Source organism: Ambystoma mexicanum, chromosome 6p (assembly GCF_040938575.1).
Source record: "Ambystoma mexicanum isolate Mex_15411 chromosome 6p, UKY_AmexF1_1, whole genome shotgun sequence".
In the NCBI taxonomy this organism is placed as follows: Eukaryota; Metazoa; Chordata; class Amphibia; order Caudata; family Ambystomatidae; genus Ambystoma; species Ambystoma mexicanum.
The window spans coordinates 648,475,194-648,501,664 of record NC_090935.1 but is presented as its reverse complement, the minus strand read 5'-3'; the positions used below and the strand labels follow the sequence as shown (position 1 = coordinate 648,501,664).

Below are 26,471 nucleotides of genomic sequence, written 5' to 3'. Positions count from 1 at the left end.
GGTTGTGCATGTGTATACTGCTATGTATTCTTTTATTCATGAGCATGTGAATCCATGCCAGACCCCATGCTGGAGAAGGAACAAGTTACTTACCTGTAACTGTTGTTCTCCAGCATGGGTCTTCCATAGATTCAAATGCGAACCCTCCTGCCTACCCCTCTGCGGCTCGTCACTAGGTCATACTGCCACTTGCCGTGCTGCCAAATCTGAGGATGGCTGCCAGAGGCGGGGCTTAGGGAGAGGGCAGTTATTGGCTGGGGGCAGTATGACCCAGAGATAAGTGATTGGTTACTACTAAGAAAGACAGATCAGAAACAAAACTGATACTGATTTTTTTCTTTACCGAGGATTCCCAGCCTGACGACGAATATTCATGAGCATGTGAATCCATGCCAGACCCATGCTGGAGAACAACATTTACAGGTAAGTAACTTGTTCCTTTTCCTCTCGCTGAGGGATTCGTAATGGCAGGCGCTGTGAATGATGGGCAATGCCTCCTTGCTAACAGGCTCTTGCAGGGTCCAAAACCGCTGGGCGCCCGTGAGGTAAAGCGTCTTTACTAGAGGAGGAGACGGGGCTGGCTGCCAAACGCGGGCGTGATCGCCTGCTGCTCTGGACCCGACTAGAAGATTCGCCTGCGCAGGACTTCTGAATAGAACGCTGCCGCGGCCCGCGAGCATAACAGCTACGCGCGGGCAAACCGCTGATATTCTATCACTAAATGATGCAGGCGTTACGGACGCACGACCAACCCAATTAATACACATTCACTATTGTACTTGTTAACACAATTATCAATGTCCTGATCAATCCCCAGACCCTAATGGGGACGTATACACAATGAGCAAGTAAGGCACTATAGTTGCATATAGGCATGGGTAGAGCCTGATTTGATAGAGAACAGGCCAGGACTACAGGAAAGCAGAGAGTTATGGGGATTTGTAGTTTGGAAACATTTCAAGTTGAGATGAAACTACACCCCCTTTTTTTGTGTTGAACCTCTAGACCGGCTCGGAAGAAGAAAAAAATAAAATAAGTGTTGTAAAGTTTGTGAAAAGTTACATTTAATATGATTGAATTTGAAATTGCTGTGACGGCAGGAATAAAGAAAGGAAAAAAAGCAGAATGTTAGTCTCCTGTCTCGATAGAATTATTCTTAGAGCTATAAATGAAATCAAAGCTGCTGTCTGATTCAAAATCTGTACCGTCAAGCTCTTTCGCAGGCTACAAATGCATTTTGTAACCATTTTAAAATCGCCTCCAATTTAAACCTTGCACTATTCAAAAAATGAACACGAAGCTCCCACCTCCCAATATGGTTGGCTTTCTTCATCCAATATGCCTTTTAAAATGGCTATCGTTCGAAAACTGATACTCGTGGCTTCGGCCCAACCACTCAGAATACATACTTGATGATCCTATTTTCCAGTGTTTCAAGATCATTCTATCTGCATTTGCCATATCCAAAAGTCTCCCTTTATCTTGTTGAAAAGTCAGATGGTTGTTTCTGTCTGATAGTTTGCATTTGGGTGTGCCTACATTTTAGATTGGTGGATAAGATCACATGTGGGAGAAAGGAGCCGGACAGGTGTTGCACAACACCACCTGCATAAACCTCGGGTACCAAGATGCTCTGTATAAAATTGTAGATGATTTCAAATGTGTATTGCCTCTAGGACCCTGGTTCTATTTGCTTAATGTTTCTAGCTGTTGGGATGCATGTCCAGCTTATATATGAAATGCACGTGGGAAGGTTGTGTGCCGTTGTATGGAGAAGGGGGGGTGAAATATGCAGAGTAGGGGTAACGTTTGCACCGCAGGGGGTTATGAACTCTGATGAAACCTAGATGTAGAGAATGCATGTGTTCATTTGTAGGATATAGTTATGTAGCAACAAGAATGCCCCACGTAGCAGCCACCCCCAATCCCGCTGCGAGAAAGACTGAAGCGCTGCCATGTTAGAGTGAGGCCTGATCTGCCACAGGCGGCAGTGCATCATGGCAATGAGTACCGAGACATTTCTCCCATTCCTTCTTTTCCAGGAAGAGAATTGGATAAACCGTAATTGTATCATGTTTGAGGACTGCAAAATCAAAGTAATGCCAATGGCCGAGTACTGGCAGGGCTGAGCCCTTCCCGAAGGCCCTATATAGCCATTGGAGCCAGGGCAGAGGTCCTGGGCTGCCAAAACAACCCATCCCAGATTTAGGGCACCAGCGCCACCCCCAAGAGAATGGTCATTCTATTTGAACTGCCAGAGATGCCCACAAACAGGACTCCTAAATCTGTCACACGTTGTCTGATTTAGTGTGGTGCTGGTGAGGCACAGGTGACTTGGTGGGAGTGGTGTTAGGGGGGGTGACGAAGAGCATGATGCCCTGTGATTTGTTCTACGTGGTGCCAGGGGTGAGGCCTACAAATACAGCTCTGTGCCAGGGAAGGCATGGCAGGGGCACCTGTGTCTGGGATCACAAGAAGCTCTTCTTTATTCCAGAAGGCTAATTTAACGTTTAACTTATCTGCTGAGCTCATGTCAACGGCCAGGTGCGCATCACATGAGCTGGCCCATGGGGAGGGTAACATTCCCAAATGCTCACCAATCCTGTACTCTGGGCTCAAGATGGCGGGGAAAAAGACCACGTTCTGGGGCGGGTTGGAGTAGAGTTATCGTTCAAGGTACTATAGGGGATTGGTAGTATGCACATAAGGGGTAGCCAATGAAGATGGGGAATGAATACTGAGATTGCTTGCGTTACTGGCGACAATATTGTCTCTTAAAATGCTGCATTTGCTTTGAACTGCCAGAGATCTCCATGGCAGATGGGTTTGTGACACCACTTTCCTTTGTGTATACAAAATAAACCTTGTTATCCTTGCCAGGAGTGCACAGAGCTCTTTTCCTCAAAGCATTGCTTTTTTTTATTGCCTGGTCGTTCACCCTACATAGCCAAAGGTCATTGTCTATGTTTTGGCATAGGTGTTTTTTTTTTTTTTTTTTGCCCAGGATGCTCGTAATGTGTGGGAGGGATTGCCTGTGTCTGTTTGAAGCAGAGAGTATGCAAATGAAGCCCCTTTTTGGCAGTGGCACATTTTCTTATAAAGTCAACGTATGTGGATTCTTTCAGACTTTCCTTGAGTTCCCTAGCTGGTATTGTCTAACAGTGTCAAACGTTGGCGATGTCTCCAGAATTCTGAGCTGGGCAGATTGAACTCTACTTCTATGTTCATGATTTAAGTATATCGTCATGATAGCATCTACGCATACATCTAATCTCTCAGGACATCTAGTGTATATAATCAATGGTGTCAAATAGTTTGAGTAGAATGGTTTCGTAACACAGCGAAGATAATCTCTCCTATCCAGTGATGTAGAGTCTTGCCATTTGTGCTAATTTGGAGATGCTAATCTGTAGACAAAATAATAAAGATAGATATTCAAGACATTTAGCCCTTCCCTGTCCCTCTTTTGCATAGCGTGTCTTTGGATTTGAGCTCTTCCCCTGCCACACACTTCAAAATGGCCCTAATCATTCTTGTGATCTATTTTGTGCAGTCTAAGGGGATCTGCGGTAATGATGCCATCTTGAAGAGCGATATTCCCATTAGTGAGATTGGGAGTCTTGACCACCATTCTAGATATTTTACTATATTCGCCTAGAATTTTCCGTAGTAAGCCCTAGTCATTTGATTTAGGATTTTATGAAGTGTAATTCCTAGATATTTTACTGTAGAGGAACTCTTTGTAGGTGGTAGAGTTCTCCGGTCCAATTGATATTTTTCCTTGCCCAGTTTGAGAAGTTCCGTTTTACCTCAGTTGATTTCATAGCCATAAATCTGCCCCAATTCTGCTGTAATGCTTATTGTCATTATCGAAAGGAGTTCATCTCCGGATTAGCCAGTGTGAGAAAAATATTGTCTGCATGAAGGAGTTTGGAAGTATTATAGGAGATATAAACCATACTGGTCCCTTGTTCATTTTTGATTTTGCAGGATAATGGCTCTAGTGCAATAGCGAAGAGCAGTGAAGACAGTGTGCACACCTGCCTATTCCCATGGGTCAGTGAATAAGGTGATTTGGGGGGCGGTGGGGGGTACATGACTCGTTGAGATTTTGTAGGTGCAGGTTACAGAGTATATCTGTTTATGGATGTGGTCAAAGTCAAACACTTTTGGTGCTTTGCACAGAAACGGCCATTCAACTTTCTATTTTCTTTTTTCTGCATCTACTTACTATAGTGTGGGCTTGCCCTCCATTGATTTTCACATGTCTTATGTTTGCTATAATGCATAGATGATCTGTAGAGGATCTTTGAGTAATGAACCATACTTGGTCCGTTTTGGCTAATTTTCTTTAGTTGCTTTAGAACTCTATCGGCTATGATTTTAATCAAGACTTTTGTCTGTGTGGTAGATAAATTGGTTGATTAGTTTTCCATCTCTAGGGTGTCCCTCACATGTTTTGAAATTAGAATTACTCCAACATCCCGTCCCCTTTCCTCCCTACTTGTGGGACATTCCTTCCTTTGGGACGGGACCGGAGCACTTTTGTAAAGCATCAAAAATTTAAAATCTTTGTCTTTCTGTTACGCGGGGTACCGCACGTGGCTGTAACCCCGTCCTCCTGAGCTGCGCATCGCCCTTCAGACCTTTACTCAGCGCAGTCGGGGCTGGACGCACTAGCATCACCGGGAATATTTTTATTTTTATTCCCTTGATCCTTCCTTCTTGCTACGGTCATCTAGTTCTGTCTATGCCAAAGCGTCTGGGATTCGTGTCCTGTCATTTCGTGAGGGCGGATCCTCATGCTCTCTGCCTGGAGTGTCTAGGCCCGGAACATTGCTGTGATTCCTGCTTCTATTGCGACTCCCTCTCCGTCCGGGCACTCCAGCGTCGTCTTCGGTGGGAGGAAGTGTTTCAGCACGTTCCTCCACCTGATTTACAGCTCATCAACGAAAAGAAGAAACGCCTGGTAAGTTCCTTGCGTTTTAGAGCACCCCGGCCAGGGGACTCCTTTACAAGGTCCTCCAGGACTGGCAGGGCCTCCAGTAGCTCTGTCAACAGGTGTTCCCCTGAGGTGCCTAACGGGCCTAATTGGCATACCGGATTCTCCGAGGGTTCCCTTAGCGGACCTGCCAAAACCAGACATTGTTCCGAGGTTCACTGTTTGGGTGCTAAAGTTCACCCTAGTTCTTCTGGGTCTGTGGTAACCGGGGTATGCCCTGAGGTCTCCATTTCTGGAGCGTTCCACACTGAGTCGAGGCGCCTCTTGAGGGAGCGATCAATCCCGGGTTGGAACCCGAGGTTCCTCTTTGTGAGGCTAAGGTCTGTACCGACAGAGCTGAGAGACCCTCTTTGAAGCTCTTGTCGGTGAGGATTGTTCCTCAACCGTTCCACAGTCAGCTTTGTGGTGGTTCTGTTGAGGGGGCAAAGAGGGTGGTTATGGACCACAAGCCTTCCAGAACCGGCTTTGCCGAGGTTCCTCCACTGGATGTTAATTTTGGGTCAGTTTGTAAGATGTCTAGTAAACATCCAAGACCTCCCAGCACCGGCTCGGCTAAGGATCCTTGTGTCAAGGCTAAGGTTTTACTTCGGTCCCCTGACTCCCCTAAGGAGACAATAGCCTCATCTTCACATGTGATACAGTTCTCCTCGGGTGCCAACAAAACGGCGGCCCAACCTCCATGGTCCACGGTGGCCATTTTGTATATGTCTCCTACACCAAGGTTAACGATGTCCGGTGCTGGGAACACGTCTCTTGGGGCTGAGCAGTCTTTTCCCTACTTTGTGGACAATAAAAACCTGTTCCGCCCTTTTGACTGGCGTGCTCGGACACTGCTGCCTCATACAGTCTCGCTCCCTCCTGCTTCCGCTCCACTCACCTAGGTGGACCTTCCTGGCAACCAGCCTCCTTGCGCTCATGGGTGTATGCCCCTCACGAGCGGCCTCTGCCTATTCCAGCGCCAAAATCTTCGGCTGAAGATTACTTTCTCAGGAAGTTTCAGATGCTCATGCATTCTGACCCCATGGAGGCGTACTTTAAACGTCTTTTCAGGGATATGTACCCTGAACCTCCTGTCCCACCTATTGTCCCGGCATTTCCTACACAGGTCTTGGTGGTGCTGCTCCCTCCACAGCGCCCTCCTCTGCCGTCGCCTATTGAGAAGACCCCACCTTAAAACCTGAGGTAAGCGTGGTGGACCAGTCTTCTGTCTCCACTTGGTTGGACGTGCCTCAAGCGGATCAGGATGGCGATGAGCAGCCCCTCTATGTTAGAGCATTCCATGACCGGGTACTGGATATGATGGTCATCCTTGATATTCCAGTACCCGAGTCCCCCACTCCACAGGAGGGTGCTTTACCCTGTCACCTCAGGAGCGCACCGGCCTGTTACTCCAGAAGGACATCTTTGCTGTGGCTCCTAGGGTTTGGGATAAACCCCATAGCGGGCTGCTCCTCAACAAAAGGATTGACGCTCGATACAAGCTTCACACCTCTGAGGAGATGGCCTTATGTGCTTGTCCGCTCCCTTCCTCAATGGTGGTGGCAGCAGCCACCCTCCAGTCAAAACTGGCTTCTGCATCCTCCACGCCTGCGTCTCAAATCCTTTCTAAAGAGGACAAACTTCTGGACGCCTTGGGAAAGAGTCTTTGCCAGTTTGGCGCTCCAACTTCATCAAGCCAACACAGAGCTCATCCTGGCAGCAACCAATCTGAGGCTGTGGAACGAGTTGGCCAATTTCTAGGAGTGTATTTCTGCAGATAGGCTAGACGATTTTCTTTTTTTTTTTTGTATTTTTCTTTTTTTTGGGTGTTTTTCAAATTGTTTTACTGGTCCTGCAATAATGAATTCAGATTTAAAACTTCTGGAACTGTTTCTTTGTGCCAGCAGCTTTGGTCACTTTCAGGACATTAAAGCGGACAGTCTTGCTGAGGGGGCGACACTCTCCCACGGTCACAATGTCTCCCACATGCACATCTCTGATCGCTGGGGAGAGATGCACAGACATGTTCTTGTGACGTTTCTCAAATCAGTTGTACTTTCGAATGTAATGTAGGTAGTCCCGGCGGATGACAATTGTGCGCTGCATCTTCATCTTGGTTACCACACCTGAAAGGATACGCCCACGAATGGAGACATTACCAGTGAAGGGACACTTCTTATCAATGTACGTGCCGTCAATAGCCTCTCTGGGTGTCTTGAAGCCCAAGCCGATGTTCTTGTAGTAGCGAGGTATCTTCTCCTTTGCACCTTCACCAAGAAGCACCCGCTTCTTGTTCTGGAAGATTGTCGGCTGCTTTTGGTAAGCCCTTTCTGTCTGAATGACCGCCATCTTGCGCCGCGCGTGGAAAAAAGCAGGCTAGACGATTTTAAAGCCGGTTTGTCAGACACTAAAGTGTTGCGACAGGATCTACTGGAAGCTGCAGCACATCGCGTAGATACCTTGGCTCGAGGCCTGATGGTCAGAGTTGACCTCTCCCGCCAGGCGTGGCTCCACGTGACAAAGTTTTCAAAGGAAGTACAAGGAAAAAGTACTGGACCTTCCTTTTGATGGCAAGGAATTGTACCATTCTTCTACAGACTAGGAACTCACAAAGACTAATGCGAGTACTCGTTCCAGCTAAGGCTTCTTATACACAGATCAGGGTCCCAAACTCGGTCCTTCTCTGGATTCAAGGGGTTTCAGGATCGCCGTTCTGAACATCCGGTTGGCTGGCCCCATCAAACAGCAAGGTGGTTAATTTTTCTCTCGCCCATCAGCCTCCTCTCCAGGGACAGGTGGTCTCTCTGCCGACAAGTCATCAAACTGATGTATTGGGTCGGTCGCACGAGATTCTGGTGAGAGGACGAATCTTGTCTCATCTCGAGGCAAAGACCGGTGGGCTTTGTCCATCGCTCGGGCAGGCTTTTGCTTGCCCCGCCCCCCAACCCACCCTTCAATCCTCCCTTCCAGCAGATCGGGTCGCCCTCCCTCCGAGCCGAGGTACAGACACTTTTAGACCTCAGAGCGGTGGTGCCTGTCTCTCCCCCCCCCCCCCCGGTGAACAAGGAGGGCTTCTACTCCTGTCTGTTCAGTGCCCAAACCCAACCAGACTGGCCTGCACACTATCCTCTATCTTTCCCAGTTCAACCTCTCTCCTCCCCAAGAGAAATTAAAGATGATGAAACCCTGCCAAATAAAGTCCTCTCTTCGGAAGGGCGACTGGCTCAGTGTGGTGGACCTTCAGGACACATACATGCACATCCTGATATGGAGGCTGCATCGGAAATATCTGAGAGTCTCCTTGGGAGGGGAACATTTCCAGTTCCGTGTGCTCCCCTTTGGTCTGAGCTCGCTGATGCATGTCTTTACGAATATGATGGTCATCGCAGCTTTCCTCAGGCTGCAGGGAGTTCATGTATACCGCTTTTTGGACGATTGGCTCCTGTGCAGTCTCTGCCCACAGACAACATTGATCAATTTCCAGTCTACTCCAGCTCCTGTTTCGCATTGGGCTGTCAGTAAACTGGCGGAAATCTTCCATGACATTCTCTCAAGACCTGATTTTCCTGTGTTTCCGTTGGAATACGGTCAGTACCAAGGTTTTCCTAACGGCAGACAGGATTACGGACTTATCAGCCACGTGTCAGCTCTTCCTCCAATCTTCGCACATGACAGCTTGGTGCTTCCAGAAACTTCTAGACCTTATGGCTTCTTGCGTGATAGCCCTTCCTGTTGCACGTCTGAAGATGAGGGGTACTGAGCTGGCTCTTCAGAGCGCTTGGTCTCGGGCTTCGGACCAGGATTCCAAGAAAAAACCAGTTACGTCCTACATAACGGTGGATCTATATTGGTGGTCCTCGACCGACAACCTTTCTGTGGGACCCTCCTTCCAGGACCCCTGCCCACAAGTGACGGTTACGACGACTCCTCCCTTCTGGGGTGGTGGCGCTACGCTGGGCCAGCTTCAAGTATTCAACCTTTGGACACTTCAGGACAAGCAGTTTCATATCAATTATCTGGAACTCCTTGCTGTTTGGCACTCAAAGCTTTTCAACCGTCTATCCCAAACAAGGTAATCCGCATTTGTACGGACAATTCTGTGGCCATGTTTTACCTTAACAAGCAGGGTGGCACCAATTCACCTCTCCTTGTGGACCTAGCCATACAGATTTGGGAATGGGCCGTCCAGCACAAGATTTGGCTCCTGGCCGTACACATTCTGGGTCACATCAAGGTAACTGCAGACTCTCTGAGCCGCCAGTCAGCAGCCAGTTGCGAGTGGGAATTGAACACAGATGTTCTCTCTCTATTTTTCACCAGCGGAGCACTCCAGAAGTAGACCTCTTTGCGACTTTTACAAATAGGAAACTTCCTCTGTATGCATCCAGACAGGGTCTCGGAGTTTCCTCTGTGGGAGACGCTCTCCAGATTCCATGGCACAACATGAAGGCTTATGCCTTTCCTCAACTGCCCTTGATTCATCGGTCACTCGGCAAGCTCAGGAATGCATTGAATTGCACACTCCTCCCCATGCCTCCTTGGTGGCCAGCCAGATTTTGGTTTTTGGAACTTCAGCATCTGTCTATTCTACCCCTGATCAGATTGCCGTTGATGCCCCACCTGCTTCACCATTGCGATCACCAGATGTGACACCCCTCCCCACAATCGTTCAGCTTGGCAGCCTGGTGCCTGAATTCAGGTCTTTAGCGCAGTTTAATCTATCCAAGGACAATATGTGCATCATCCAAGCGGCCAGAAATCCTTCTATGAGAGCCCAATATAGGAGCAAATGGCTCTGTTTTTGTCACTGGTGCATAGGTAAGCAGCTTGACCCCAGGCTTACTACGGTTGACATTGGTAACTTTTGTGTCTCACCTCGCAGCTTCGGGCATTCATGTCTTGCCTTGCAGGACTTACTTGTCTGCCATTGCGGCCTATCTGTCCACTGACAGCTGTTCCTTTTCTTTGACTAATCAGTCATTAAAAGGCATTTTGCGGGTCTTCATCTGTTCCCGCCTACACGCGCTCCTCATCCCAAATGGGATTTGTATGTGGTCCTCGCAGCATTATGCCATAAACCAATTAAACCGTATGGCCACCACCGATCTCAAATCTTTTTTGGAAGCTCACCTTTGTGATCGTAGTGACATCAGCAAGGAGAGTAAGCAAGCTCCAAGCTTTTACTGTGGAACATCCATTCCTTACCTTCCACAAGGATAAGGTTGTGCTACGCAGTCATCCTTCTTTCCTGCCTAAAGTGGTTACCCATTTTCATCTGAACCAATCGATTTCCGTACCTGTCTATTTTTCCTAACCTGGCATTGGATGCCGAGAGAGCCTTACACAACTTGGACGTCAGGTGAGCACTGAAATTTTATCGCAACAGAATGAGTGAGCACAGGGGCTCCTCACAGCTCTTTGTCACTTTTTGGAGACCCGAAAGGGAGACCGGCTTCCAAGGCAACTATCTCCCGGTGGATTGCCTCCTGCATTTCAGAAGCCTATACCATCCAAGGTCTTCAACCTCCAAAGGCATTCATGCTCATCTTGTACGTGGCAAAGCGTCTGCTGTTGCCTTCCAAAAGTATGTCCCTTGGGAAACCATTGCCAAGGCGACTACGTGGGCTTCCCCATCAGCTTTTTGACAATGTTCAATATTCCTTCCAGTACTACTTAATCTCAGTTGGTCTTTTGACAATGCTTCTTTAACATTTCTTGGTCCACTTATAGGACCTTTCATATATTCAATGTTGGCTCCTTGTGTAAATTGACATGCCCCAGGGTCCCCTTGCCTTCATGACACTCGCTGGTTTCCAGTTGTGTAGCTGTCTGCTTGTGTGGCACTGGAAAACCTCCTTCAGTTGTTGTATGCTTGTAGAGCGCCGGAAGCCCGCAGGCATCAGGGCGCATCAACCTAAAACCAGCCAAATTGACGGACAATAGTAGCAGTAATTAGTGGATATTACTAGGCTCAAGGTAAACTCATTTAAACAAATTCAATTTTAGATGCTTCCTGAAAGTCAGGTAGTTTTTCAAGGCGGAGATAAATCGGTAGCTTATTCCAGTGATGTGCTGCCTGCACTGGGACAGCCCGGCCCCAACCCGTTCTACTGAACGGGGGCACTTCTAACTTGCTTTGTGTTTTGGATCTGAGACCGTGTCGGCGTATATCTCACAAACTGTTTCTTGAGGTACGTAGGTACCGAGCCATGTAGGCACCTGTGCACTATGGTCAGGGAATTGAATCTTCTTATCTTTTCTTCCCTCGGATACAGGCTATTTTCTTTATCCCTTTAACAATGCGAACCGCATTATTCTCCATGACCTGACCTCTCTCTATCCTTCTTTGTGGCCCCAAGCAACAAAGCGTTGCCGTAGTCCAGGCAAGACAGGATAATGGCCCTGGCAATGGTAGCCGTATTCTCCTCATTTAGAAACTGTCGAATTGCTCTCAACAACCGTGAGTAGTAGGCATTGTTTTTATGTAAAAAGTTAACCTGTCCCTCTACCCCCCACTAATGCCTCCACCATCATCCCAAGGGTTTTAACCTGAGACCTGACTGGGATCCGTGTATGTTTAATGTCAAAGGCATCATATTCTGCACCCAACTTGGCGCAAGCTTGTCGAGTGCCAAAAATTAGCAGCTCAGTTTTTTAAAACTATTTAGGCGCATCGAATTGTGCTCCATCCATTTGTCTATTATACTCTAAACTGCTGCAGTGTTAGCAATGTCTATAAGATAATCGCTGTCCAACTCGAGCACCAGCTGGGTGATGGTGTAATTGGTGAAGAATACGCCAGCACTCTCCAAAAGATCACACAAGCATCTCATGTACAAGTTGAACAGTAGGGGAGATTAGCTTGCTCCCTGTGGGACCCCAAAGTTTATGTGCGGGGCCTTGAAGAATTTTTCCCTCCAGTGTACTTTAGCTTTATGGTCAGCCATGCCGGAGCAGTCGCGGAGCAGTCGCAGAGCACCCGGCTATTTTATCCAAGGCTTGCTGCAGCAACTGGTGGTCAACCAAATTGAAAGCCGCACTTAAATCCAAGAGCATTAGTAGCCCCGCTTTGCTCTTGTCAAGGATACAGAGCATGCATGTCTGCAGACCTAGCATGGCAGTCTCCGTGCTGTGGGCAGCACGTAAACCTGATTGCTGCTCATGTAGAATATTGTGAGCTTCCACATGTTTTTGAAGTTGGATTGTGGCTATCCTGTCCAGAATTCTCAAGATGTAGTTAGAATTGGTAATCGAGCGCAGATTAGTTGCATCTTTTGGATCCAGGCCAGGCCTTTTAACCAGGGGTGTAATGGTAACCTCCTTAATGCTCTTGGGGTACCGTGCCCTCTTGGAAGGATGAGTTTACTATTCTAGTCAGTACAGGAGAAAACAATTCCTTGTTGTCCAGTATAACTTTGGGTGGAATTATATTTTCGGAACATGAAGTCTGTTTCATGTTTGCAAGTACTTAGACATCTCATCTTCTGAGACCCGGTGAAAATTAAAACTTGCCTGTTCTCTGTCTGAAATCGACAGCAGGTCCTGATGTCTCCAAAGTTGAGGATTCTCTGAGATGGTGTCTCTGGCCTTCTGAATTTTCGCAGCAAAAGCGTTTTGTACTACTTAAGTCGTCCTCGGTTGGGACATGAGGGGGGGGGGGGGTGTCGGAGGTTTTTCTAAAGTTTTAAGAATATTAAAAAGTTTGCTTGTGGCATTAGGCGCTGCTATCAATTTGTTATAATGATGAGACTTGGCTTCTCTACTGCTCTTTCTAAAGGTCTTTGTTAGCTAGTGAGGATTTTTTAACCATTTCCTTTCTCCGCTTCGTTTTTCTGATTTCATTTTACTAAGCTCGCCATGGAGCCATATCTGATATCGATCTTCCTGACCAGTTTAGGCTTGAGTGTCAACCAATTTTTGAATATGCAATGTAAATTGCTGGAGGATAGTTTCACAGGAATCATCGTCCCGGAAATTATCTGTAATCCTTTTTAGACAGGGTTCCAGTTCAGCCCGCCCTAGCTTTTTGAAATTGCAATTTAGTACCATTTATGTGGGGATTACTGATTTTAAGTTGTGTGCACAAGTACCTCAAAGCAGACTGAAAAATTGTATGACCATATACAGGGCTGGGTTACCACTTTCTGCGTATTCAAATTTTGCATTATAACCCAGTACAGCTGGTTTCCATTGACTGTCGTCGGCTCATTGTTTATCACGGCGAAATCCAGGTTTTTCAGTTTTTTCTAAAAGCATAGCTTCCTTATCCAAGGGGTTCCCTCTCCACCTAATAAAATCCCTGACTAGTAGAGTGGCTGTATTAGAGGATTTAAAATAGTTTAGCTGTTGGGTTATTTCATTACAGAAGTCTGTCGTAAGGTAGGGCAGTCGATGGATGAAATAATGTTAATGCAATCATTTGGCGAGGGGTTGAATTTGAGATTGAGTGTTTTGCAGCTGCTGCATACTACATTGTCCTTAAACAATTTAATGGAGTCTCTAGCTATGACTGTGACTCCCCCCTCCCACCCCACATAATCTGTTCGTTATATAGTAAGTAACCATCTGGGACTGCTTTATCGCATACTGGTCCCACAGGATCTTTGAGCCAGGTCTCGGTGAGACTACAAAATATCGAGATTTTTCTCCAAGATGAGGTAATGTATGCTTGGAGCATGCTTACTAAGAGACTAGGTGTTCAGAAGACAGATTTTTAACACTGCTTAAGCGAACTATGTACTGGGGGTTTCATGTTCGCATTAACCACAACTTGCTCTAAAACAGATTGAGTGGTGGGGATAGAGCTCCTGCTTTTCCCCACTGATACCGATTGGTTTTTGATCAATACTTATATTGTGGACTCCATTAAAGCCATTTCATTAAACCTGCAACCCTAGTATCCCCCAATTTATTTACAATGGCGTTCTCGGCTACCTGGGCCATTACTGATGGTGTCTCAAAAGTGGCATGCCTAGCGAGACACTCACCTCTAGCTTTGGCAATGGCCTCTAGCACTTCTTTAATACCCATACTGTGGGATTGATGCAGTTGTAAGACTGTTGCCGCATAATGCGTCCCATAACGGACTGTCACAGACTGGCTTGTGCCCGTCGGCGCCTGTGCGTTTGCACAGGGTTTGTATGGAAATACAGACCCAGACTACAGAGCACCTGGGAAATGTGGTTCGAGCGAACTAGGAAACGTGCGTGCAGAGGGAGGACTCTGTTTTTAATCGCACGGATGAAAGAGTCCAAGGCTTCTATTAAGATACTGATAAAGGTCAAAATAGCTGCGTTATTTAAAATATAGCGACGTAGTTAAGAGCAAACTGATAATAGGCACGTTAAAAAGAACAGTGCGAGAGGCCACCAGGGGGCGCAGGCAAGATGGCTGCCTGATTCACAAGCTCCCCGAATGGCCCTGGGAGACATGCGGAGTTCAGAGTAAAAAAGGAACTTTTCCCCCTTTCTTCGTGAAGATTCAGCTGGCTTAACCTTAGGAGAATCTATAGGAACCGGAACGAGATTCGGAGCCTCGCTGGATCCAGAGATATCAGCCGAGGCTTTTTGGCTCCTGCCCCTCCCCCATCGGACCTCGGAGCACACGCGAGCTGACCAGCCCGGAGCTGCCTGCGCGCGGGCGATTTCCGAGCTGCGACCAGCGCCCATGCCGGGCTGCCTGCGCTGCAACTGGGACAACAGGCGAGGGAGTCGGAGCACCTCCCGAACGTCGCGACCCCAGGACCCCCAGCTAGAGGAGTCCGCCCGCCCCCCAACAGGGAGCGTAACATCAAAGAAGGGCACGGGCCGTGAAGCCGCTCTGCTGGAGGCTCGCCGGGGCTCCCATTGCTGAGAGAGGGGCCCCCGCGGTGTTGCCTCGCCTCCATCACCCACACCTGTGGAGCTTTGGGCCAGCCCGGGCCGTCGCAGGAGTGCTCCCGGCCGCCCCGCCCCCCCTCTTCCTCCTCGCACCTGACCGGTCCCTGGTGCCACTTTTCATCAGGTGAGTGCGGCGGGTGGAGCCGCGGCTGAGATTAGTCAGCTGCTTCTGCGGCTCTCCCTGCGCCCCTGCCATCGCGGGAGCATGCCTGGGCCCCCCCACGGCCCATCAACATCAAACGGCCCTGGGCAGCCATCCGCAGAGGGGTCACTTTGTGAGTGGGCCCTCCTCCCCCTAATTTGGGGCCCTCATAACACACTTCAGGGAGGACGAACTCCACCCCACCATCGTCAAAGTGGGAAGTGCCACATGGAATTGGGCTCAGGGGCTCAACCAGGTGATCATCAGAGGCCCCCAACACATTGCCACAGAACGCCTCAGACCATCCTTCTAGACACTGCAGGGGGACTGGCTCAAGAGGACTGAAGGAGCAAGACACGCAGTCGGCCGCGGAGTCTGCCCCGGGGACCATCTGAATCCTTCAACAAGGGCAACATACAACAAGGAGTAGCTCACCACACAGCGTGCTGCGCTGGCTGCGGCGGTCCCTGGGGGGAAGCAGGGTGGACCTAGGGGGGGGGATGCTGAATAGCGACAGACATTTCAGAGGCATAGCGCCCCATGAGCTGGAAAGAAACCCTAGCGCAGTACCACTTTACACATGGAGACTCTACAATGGAGACTGGACCTCCCTCCGCCCAAACCCCCGACATGAATACCATGCACAATAACATCCAGACAATCCTGGATGAAATCGGAGGGATGCGAACGGACATGGGAGCCAAGCTGGCAGACCTCACTTCCAAAGTCTCCACCCTGGAAGACCGAATGGAGGGTGTCGAAATCAACCAGCTATCCACCGCCCTCCTGGAAACGCAGATGGAAGCCAGGTTTAAAGAAATACAACACCGAGAGGGGGAACTCCGGCTCAGGGTGGATGATATGGAGAACCGCGAGCGGAGAAACAATCTGCAGATTTTCGGCCTGGCGGAGTTGGAGGGGGAGACCCAGACAAGCCTAGAGGGCAAGGTGCAAGACATTGTTAGGATGGTTCTGGAAACAGATTCTGGGGAGACGGTCCCGATTTACAGGGTTCATCGAGCTGGTGGAGGTGGTAGGGGGCCCGGCTCGGTACTAGCGAGATTCCACTACTACAGAGACAAAGCAAGGATACTCGAGAGAGCGAGGACCCTGAGAGACATACAATATTGCAACTCCAGAGTTGCGATCTACCAGCACTTATCCGCCCTCACGCTACAGAGGAGGAAGAAATGTGCGGCGATTACCAGGTGGCTACAAGAGAAAGGGGTCCGATACCGATGGGGTCACCAGTTCCACTTGGCATTCGAATGGGAGGGGGAGCGCCACCACCTTGTAACTGAAGTTGACATCCAAAGAGCTATGGACGAGCTACTCGGGGGGGGGGGGGGGGAACCCCCGGGACCATTTGGAGAGGGGAATGTGACAGACAGGGACCCTACCCGAGTTCCACAGGGCCCTGATTTGACTCAAGGGAAGCACAAGGTGAAGGGTACCCAGAAATTTCAGAAAACTAGACACCCAACGGTGGGCCGGGGCAGACCCTCGTGATCACAATTGAAAAACCACAATGTTACTTTTTGTGTTGAAGTGGTTTATACAACCTCTTGGGGGTTCTCCCGGTTGGGGGAGGCTCGTGTTGCCTGTGGGTGTTGCCACAATTGGCGAGGTCTCCGTTTGTTTGCTGGAACATGAAGATTGGCCCCTACCTAGCGAGAGGCTCCGGGAATCTCGGAACTGGGGGGGTTGTTAGGGGAGGTGGGGAGAACACTCACATCTGGCCCCCGGCCACGGGGGAACCCTCTCAGAGCTATACTAAAAATCTACAAGCTGGGACCCCTGCGAAGAGTGAGCTGAACTCAATGCTGTGGGCACAAGGAAGGGGGCATTATGGCTAGGAAATTACTGACGGGATTCCGATCTCAATCACAATTGAGAAAAGCATTTGAATAAAGATGGGGAGGAAAAAGTTCCATATCAATGCCTCTCCCAGGACCAGTGTAGCGACCCTGGTGGTTTGTCATCTAAACCCCCGACATTTGGTGGGTGATGAAGACGAACGCCTTATAAAATGGGTAAGGGAGACAGGGTATCGGGGTTAGGAAGTGGGTAAGGAAGGCACTGCACCATGGTACAATGGGTTAACTAATGAACATACAGAGAGGGTCCACACTGTGAGTTATCAGGGCAAGGGTAGCAACGATTATGGCTGAAGCCGTATAGGCACGCTCAATGGAAAGGGCCTAAATTCTCAGAGCAAGCGTTCTCATACAAGCAACATGTTCAGGAAACAAACTATCGGTCCTCTTCTTGCAGGAAACACACTATAGGAGAGGGGCGGAATCGACAATAAAAGGAAGGGAGATAGGAAGGAACTTTTGGGCCTCACACAAATCCTCCAAAGAAGAGGGAGTAGGCATCCTTCTGGGAAAGTCTCTGCACCTTACCGAGTTGGAGACGAAAAGGGGTTTTGGGGGAAGGTTTCTTGGGGTCAAGGGTCTGTCCCAGGGCATACGTGTCACATTTTCCACTCTATACGCACCCAATGTTGGGCAAATTAGGTTTATTCACAAAGTATTTAAAGTCATGGACGATTGGGCGGAGGGCGCGATGATCCTGGGGGGAGATTTTAATCTCATTACAGACCCCCGGTTAGACTGGTGGTCCGCAAAGGGGATGGGGCAAAGAGCACCTTCTAGGGATAACCTCGCCTTAAGGGATCTCCTGCAAGAATATTATCGGGTTGATGTGTGGCGAAAATGTTGGCAAGTTGGGGGGTACAAGTTCTTCCCTCCCCCGCACCAAACATACACCAGAATTGACCTTCTACTGGTGTCAGAGGAAGGTGGAGGGGTGATAGCAAATCCCATGGTTGAATCAGTAACCTGGTCAGACCATGAACTCCTTGTCATGGACTGGCGGCTGGAGGGTGCCCCGAAAACATATAGATGGCGCTGCAACGATACTCTGCTGAGGGACCAAGTGTTTAAGGAATTCTTGAGGAAAGAAATTGAAGCTTTCTTTATAACGAATTTCACGGAGGGGATCTCTATGGCCACAGTCTGGGAGGCCGCAAAGGCCACCTTCCGGGGCCTCCTAATTGCAGAGGGGTCGAGGAGGCAACGGGAGAGGACACTTATTGAATTTGGGCTTCGCCAAGACCTAAAGGTGATGAGGGCACAGCTCAATGGGGGCAATGTGGACCGTGAAAACCTTCTGGGCGAAATGACGGAAAAGAGACAGGCTGTTACGCTCACCTGACTCCCACGGAGGCGCTGGCCTGGTTCGCGCTGCTGTGACCTCTTCTAAGGTGATGCGCAGGGTTCGGAAGACGGACTGGACCGGGCCCCCAAATCTGGCTTGCCTGGCTCGCAGAAGTATCCTTCTGTAGGCGAAAATAGGGGATTAACTGTCTGCGGGGTAATGCAATCGGCCTCCCACTTTCCCCTCTCAACCTCCTCGAAACCCTTCTGTGATTTCTCGTAGCGTCTCACCTTAGGGCCTGGAAGGACGAGCTCTTCATCCTGCTGCTGATGCAGGGGCGCGTTGGTATCCAGTTACTTCACTGGATTTTCGGATTGGTGAGAACCAAACTTGCTTGGCTTCCAGGTAAGTTTTTTGATAAGAGGTTCCCCTTGTGTCCATGCATTACTGTACTAATGCTAGTGTCTTTTTCCCCATAGGGGCCAGGGTACGGAATGCCGGGGAACAGGCACTGACCCGAGATGAGAGGTGAAATCCTTGTAGAAATCAGGTAAGTCTTTAATGAGCGTTTTTTTGGTAATGTCTTTTCATCCGCTCATTAACGCTGATGTCTCTTTTTTCCCCTTAGTGGCCGGGGTCCGGAAATGCCAGGATGCGGCGCGGACCCGAAATGAAGAGGGAATGAATCAACAGGTAAGTCTTAACATGGAGATTTAGCTTTCCTTATTCCCTTCTCTCTCTCACCTTTTGTTCTGGTCTTTTTTTCCCTAGACGCTGGGGCGTGACTGTCAATCCGGATGATCGCTGCTGAACATGGAGGCACCCTGTAAAGGTGAGTGGAATGCGGCGCTGCAGCGATCGACGCGATGAGCTTTTAAGTTAAAGTCTTCCTTTTCAGGATTGTCGGCGAGATGTCTCCGGGATGTGGATTTAGCAGGTAAGGACTTTTCCTTCTTCTGTTCTCTTCTTCTCTTCCTTTGCAGGTGATCCAGGATGCTGGCAGGCGTGGCAGAAGTCCGGATGCAGGAGCAGACACGGTGAGCGTCCAGCTGCTAGATGCAGAACAACGCGAAACACGTGTGGCTGTTCGGGTGGGGGTTTAAATAGCCTTGGAAGAAGTTCCAGGTATGTATCCTTCCCCGACCACGCCCGGATGGTAAATTAGTCCCACAGGTAAAGTAGTTCCTTTCAGGCCTCAAGGAGGCCGGGATCCTGCAGCATGGTCTGCATCAGGTAAGTGCACCCAAGCACTCCCATAATGAGCCTGGCGCCTGTGGCGCCAGGACACTGTCCAAAGGACCCCTATATGGGGTTGCTGGGTCCTTCCTTGGGGACTGGATGTCCGCTTTCGGGGACGCAGGGCTTGAACCGGCTCCCCGGGAGCGGGCATCATGACACAGGCCCTACACACAATCCTAATTGGGAAAGTGGTCAAAAAGTGAGATACACAAAGCGGAGATCTTTTGAGAAGGGAGATAGGGTCGGCACTCTCTTGGCAAATAGGTTGAGGGGTAACGGAGCTGATAGACGGGTGGAGGGTATCGGCGACGGAGTAGGTACTACCCACACAAATCCCAAGCAGGTAGCCGAACTATTTGCAGGGTACTATAAGGCACTATACGCTAAATGCCACAGCATACCCCACGACGAAATCCAAAGATACCTTCAAGACCACCCGCTCCCTAAACTTACAGAACTGGAGAGAGAGGCACTTGAAGGGTAAATTTTGGAGGAAGAAGTGGAGGGGGCGATTAAACACTTGAAAGCGGGCAAGACACTGGGGGGGATGGATACACGGACGACTTTTTCAAACCATACCAATCACTGCTAATACAACCATTGACCAAACTGTTCAACCAAATTAAGACCCCAGAAACCATCCCGCCCACCTTTCTGCAGGCTTAGATTACGGTCATACTCAAGCCTGGTAAGGATCAGGCGGAATGTGGCTCTTACAGACAGACCCATCTCGCTTTTGAACACAGATGCAAAGATCTTCACCAGGATCTTGGCGACACGCCTAGAAAAATGCCTCCCCCAACTGATCCATCCTGACCAAGTCGGCTTCGTGTTAAATAGACAGGGAGCCGATAGTATGCGTAAAAACATACACGTATTGAGCTCAAAAGGGGTCAGGACGGAGGGCGCTCTTCTCTTATCCCTAGACGTGGAGAAGGCGTTCGACATGGTTAGTTGGGCCTTTATGGAGGGGGTTTTGACATCCCTAGGAATGGGACCCAAGTGGAGGGGATGGATGGCATCCCTTTACTCTGATCCCTCAGCAAGAGTGGTGGTTAACGGCGTTGAATCAGAAGCCCTCCCATTGGGAAGAGGCACGAGGCAGGGGTGCCCGTTGTCCCCCCTTATATATGCACTGGTAAGGGAACCTTGGGCCATAGCGGTCAAGGGAAACTATGAAATCCAAGGTATTAAGATGGGGGACACCAACTGTAAAATTAGCCTGTTTGCCGATGACGTGCTATTGTATCTCTCTGATCCATCCCAATCAGTCCCTGAGGTGTTCAATAGCTTTGAAGTATATGGGTCTCTTGCGGGCTATAAGGTGAACTTGGGGAAAACAGTTGCATTCATTGCAGGTCAACTGGAGGAGGTAGAGAGGCAATATGTTATGGACCTCCCATTCTGTAAACAAGAGGAGGGATTTTGCCACCTGGGGATCCGGATACCACTGGATCTGACGGACCTCTTCAGGGTAAATTACCTCCCCTTATGGTTGGCAATTAAGCGAGATATAGAGCGATGGAAAAAGTCTAGCCTTTCCTGGATGGCGCGCCTCAACTCCATTAAAATGGTTATCCTCCCCAAGTTCCCTGTACCTGTTCCAGATGTTACTGACCCAGATACCGAGATTGTTCCTCCAAGAGGTAAAGCGTGCTCTCCTTTATCTCTGGGTGGGAAAATCCCATAGATTCGCATACGAAACATTGATAAGGCCTAAAGACGAGGGGGGAGTTGGCTACCCAGACCTAGAAACCTACTATAAAGCATCGCAGGTGCAAGTTCTAGTTGATCACCTGGTGATGGGCCCAAAGAAACAGTGGGTGGCACTAGACAATGTGCTCTTTGCCCCGGTTACACTCAACGAATGGCTGTGGGTCCCCAAGACATGCATTCCGAGGAGAATTCTGAATCACCTGGTCCTGGGGGTGCTGTGGTCCATATGGAAAGAGGGGGGGGTTATCTTGGGTGGCTCACGACATCGTCTTCACCCCCAAGCTGCATATGGGCTCCCCCACTCTGGGATGGAATTAATGAACCATTGGCCTTTCAACAGTGGTATGAAGCGGGTCTAAGCAGGGCAGGGCAGGGCAGCTTTGGGTGGATGGAGCATTTATGTCCCCGGGAGACCTGAAGGACGCCCTGGGCCTTGCCAACCTCTCCCCTTTTCGATATTTACAGCTTAAGGGAGCCCTTACCGAGAGCAGATGGGGAGATACCCTTAAGCGAGATTTAACAGACTTTGAGAAATTCTTAATCACATACAAGGGGACGAAAGGTGTGATATCAAGACTTTACGGTTTCTTGCTGTTCTCCACCCCGGAGGATTCCCCCGTCTGCTCGGGTACAATGGGAGAAAGATCTAGGCACCCCCATCACCAACAGGAGATGGACCAAGATCTGCAGACAGGGCAACCGCTCCACAGCCGCGCCTCAATATCGCCACCAAGCCTTGAAACTGATTCGTAGATGGGCACTACCCCCCCACAGAGGATAGCCAAGATGAGAAAGGGCTATGATCCGCACTGCTGGAAGTGCCACACCATAAGGGGGGACTATGTGCACATGTGGTGGAAGTGCCAGGTGGCGCAAACCTATTGGAGTGAGGTGTTGTCCTGGATAAAGGGTGTTGATGGAATTGAACAAACTCTATCCCCCTGGCTAATGTTGTTTGGTATCGAGGTGGAGGGAGGGCCGAAGGTGAAGCACGATCACATGGTACAGGTTATGCTAATTGCAGACAGATCCTGTTGGGCTCAAAAATGGAAGTCACCTTGACCTCCTGGGGAGAGAGAATGGGTATCCAAACTGCGGGCCATATATGACATGGAGTTTCTGACCCATCTGATTGATGAATCTAAGACCAATATTGAGGCCCTTTGGCTACCCTTCTTTGACAAATATGGGAGAGTAATCTGAGAGACACGAACGCAATGAGACTGTTAGTGGGGCTTGAACAATGCCCTCGGGACACCCCCCAACCCGATTTTCAATTGAAAAGCCTTGCGTTTTGAGCATTTGAACATGAACTACCTCTTGCAAATAATGTGCCACAAATTCCTATGTTGGACCCTGCTGATACTAATATTACCCAGGGACCCATGGAGCGGAAGAGGGAGGGGGGAGAGACGAGCGGGGGGGGAAAGGTTGGGATTGGCTTTGTATACATCTTCATGGTTATATTGTAGTTTTGACAATGTCGTGACCTTGAAAAACTTTAAGGAAACTGAATTTTCAACAAAAAAAAAACAGTGCATACAACAAAGTTAAAATCTACAAATCAGGGCCTCAGGTTCCCCTCTGAAGGACTTCACTTAACTCTGCTGCCTTCTCTGTGGCACTGGTAAGCACTGTCCTTGCGGTTCTGCAGCTGCTAACGCCCAGGGAGCTTCTCTCGGCTCATGGCATCTTTGCAGTGTTTCACAACGCCAGTTCTGCATCTCCCAGCTTGCCCGTGGGTCTTGACCTGGCTTCTCTCCGGTTCCTGCTCCTCTGCTGCTGCAGCTTCTCCTGGTATTCGCCACTCGTCCAGTGTCTCGCTGTGTTTCTACGAGCAAACCAAAGTCCATCTCTTGCAATAGTTTCCTCCATTTAAAGTTCCTGGCATCAATTAAGGTTTCAGAAAGACTAAACCACTCCTTGTCAAACCAACAGTCTTTCTTCAGTGTTTGCCTCTTCCTCCCAGTACCAAAGTGGTGATCGTGTGTGTGTAAAGAGTCAAAGCTAGGAGGTATGACTCTGGTGTCTGTTCCTCGTCCCAGTACCTGACTGGTGTTTGCTGGGAGATGATTTATGCGAAAGATTGGGAAGGGACTGGTAGTAACCTATAAAAGCCTGTGGAATATTGGACCCCTTAGCAAAGGGAAATGGGGAATACTGCATCTCACCCAAGGGTGCCTCATCCCCACTCCCCAGGTATCCTCCACCCAGGTGATCCTCCTTCGCATAACCACCCCCAGGGTCAGGATCTTATAGCGACTGCTTTTCCTTGGCTACCTGTGAGAAGGATATTTTGGGGGAAAGAAGTGAAGACGCCCTTGGATGCCTCAATGCACCAAAGTTGAATGCCTCCAACAAATGCCTTTTGAATAGAAAGTTCAACATAAACATAACTGGGCCAGGAGGATCGCTAAGGGGCAACGCACTTGTCTTGTAAACCAGCAATGCAGACCAGCACGGGTTCAATAGCCAGTCCTGCGCTTAGAAATTGGACTCAGGCATGAAGCAGGATAAATAAAGGCACATTATTTAAACTCCTGAGACACGATTTTTGCCTCTGTGATGAACTTCTATATGCTTTTTTGTCATCACGAATCCTTGATTAATTGTGCAAAATAGGTCAAGGTGCATCTAGTGATATGTAATGGCTAGTTTGTTCTGGTGTTGACTGTTATTTACACTGAGTAGAATGCTTATTTGACTTGGTAGGTTTAGATGTTAAATGCAATGTGTTTTTTCAGTTAGTTAATGTTAATTTATTTACCTTAAATGTAAATGTATCCAATGTAGTACTTCAGACATCATGATTCATTCTTGCAATTATAAATATTTGTCTTCAGGTATCCTGATTACTACTATCGCTTCCAAGGGAGAGTTACAAAATTGGCCTGATCTTTTACCAAAACTTTGTGGACTGTTGGATTCTGAAGACTATAACACATGTGAGGTGAGTACAGGATTACAGAACAGCTTTGCCCTATAATTTGATAATGTTGCGATCTTGATTACTGAATTTATAAGTGCCCTCAAATTCTAATTTATTTACCCTTTTGGTGTTCTGACACCTGCAATCAACCTCCCAGTGGGCCTGAGCGCTGCATTTCAAGAAAAAGAAAAATGGAAGACTAGTTTCTCTCATAGCCCCAAATTCTCAAATTAGGACCTGGCTATACATATACACATCCTAAGAGCATGCTATGGGTTAAACAACTGAATGAATTGGCAGTTTGAAGACCTTATCACTGCCAGTTGGAGCAAGGCAGCCTGACAAATTCTAAAGTTGTGTATTAGTGAATAGTTGACATAAATCTTTAAAAGCATTTAGAGCCAAATTGAAATAAAAACTTCACCCCAAGTTTGAAATGCATGAACAGTGGAGTATCTGAGGGTGTCTGAGATTAGGCAGTTTGTACATTGTTGAGCCACATTTTGTTGCAGGCTGGTTTTTATGGAGGATAATTTGAAAGTTGGATATCTAACATGGATGGAAGAGGATGCACTTCTAACTTGAGGAATATTAAGCTTACTATGGTTTTACCAAGGGATTACTACTGGAAAGCGCTAGTATTTCAGGAAGATAGCAAGTCTGCTGTAGCGATGTTGCCTTCAAAGCAATCCAGCATAGATTTGATAGAATGAATGCAAGCTTTGAATGGTAACCAATGTTAAACAAATAGTTGAGGAGACCTGGTTGTATTTTCTAGCACCCACTACTAGGCTTGCAGTATTACAGAATGCAGGCCTACAGGGTCTCCAAACACATTTAGAAATTCCAATAGAGCACTTAATCCATTAACATGGGAAAGAACTAAGACATGGACAACAGTTCGAAAGATATGCTGCTATAAAAGGCTTAATCTGAAAAAGCATAGGCATCTGAAAGTGCTGTGTGAATGGATTTCTACTTCATGTACTTTTATAGGAAGATTACTATCCATTCAAAAGTCCAAGGAGCAACTATAAAGGACTAAGATGAGATTCAATTTTTGGTGAAAATTGATGGCTATGATTGTGGTATTAAACAGCAGAGCAAAAATAAATTACTTGTTTTAATCAATGGCTTCATGAGCATCAATTAAGTTCCAATATTTGACACATCACAGAACATGTTTGAACCAGATTTACCCTTTGCCAGGTATACTGATGTACGACATATGATTTAACTGCTCACTTGCATGAATTAACTATTAAATCAACTTGCTCTTTAGTTTTGAAAAAAGTTCATAAGTGTGTTTGTCTCTACTGCCTTCTGAAAATGTTTGAGATTCAATGCTAGAGCTCTCACGTTTCCTGGTCAAACGTGAGGTCATCCAGTCCTGCTTTTTCCCCTCTGGATTTCGGAACTGGTAGTTGTTCCTTTCCCATTTGTAAGGAAAAATAAAAGTCTCAGAATTCCAAGCAAAACCATGACTGGCTGTTTTTTTCAAGCATAGATGCAGGAAATGTGAGATCTCAGCAATGGAACTCTGTAATGCGAATATCCCTTTCAATTTTTGACCCAGCATATCATATGGTGTCTGAAATGAAGATTAGTACCTCATATAATGGGCAGTTTACAACAAAAAAACTTTTGAATTCCAAAAGGTCCAAACGGCATTCTCGGTTTTACAGTCCCAATTGAAACCCTGTACACCTGCTTTTAAGCATGTAGCAAAACATGTATTTTTAGGCACGTAAAAATATCTTCATTTGAAAGTGTTTCTCCTAAGCCAAACCTTTACACTTGCAATTCCCATAAATCAAGAGAAGCATTTTTGTAAACTAGGCAGTCTTCACACTAGACCTCAATATAGCATAGGAACACCCTTCACAGGAGCAGCACAAGTGACATGAAGGTATAGACTCATGCATATCTGTTAATCACAGGATCAGACAGCCACTGCATTTCCTGTAGATCAGGAGGTGGTGGAGAGAACCTATGAACCTATGATTAGGGATGCTCAGTACAGTGTTTGTATTAATGTTTTTTTGGATGTTTCAGGAATCAAAAAGAGCATGTTAGCTTTTATTAATGAGGTCTACACTTCTAACTGGTTCATTGGAAAGCCTAGCCCCAGCTAACTTAAGCAAGTGGAGGAATCCTCACCACTCTGGGCATACACATCTTGGAGTGATTAAAGAATAGGACGTTTAGAGTGGTTATTCAATGTATTGCTACCATGTATCCGTGATATTCACAAACCGATTTCGAAATTGAAGGACAAACAAAGAGTACACAATCGAATGTTGCTCGATGCATTTCGGATAAGTCTTTTATCGAGCAGATGTCGGCAAAATGAACATAGAAACATCACCATAGCAATGACTAATGTAAATGTAATCTATACACAACTTTAAAAAAATGACATTC

At 47.9% G+C, this 26,471-nt stretch overlaps 1 protein-coding gene and 1 pseudogene across 2 annotated transcripts in view; one reads left to right on the top strand and one right to left on the bottom strand.

Moving 5' to 3' along the window:
• Positions 1–26,471, top strand: part of TNPO1 (transportin 1) — a 1,970,728-nt gene that overhangs the window by 280,445 nt on the left and 1,663,812 nt on the right. For both annotated transcript variants that reach the window (XR_011280658.1, XM_069627508.1), the window contains exon 4: positions 23,962–24,068. Coding sequence is in view for 1 of the 2 variants with exons in the window: in XM_069627508.1 (XP_069483609.1) it covers positions 23,962–24,068 (107 nt within the window). In the remaining variant the exon portion in view is untranslated. The remainder of the gene's footprint in view (positions 1–23,961; positions 24,069–26,471) is intronic.
• LOC138511682 (small ribosomal subunit protein uS17 pseudogene) lies at positions 6,809–7,347 on the bottom strand (annotated as a pseudogene).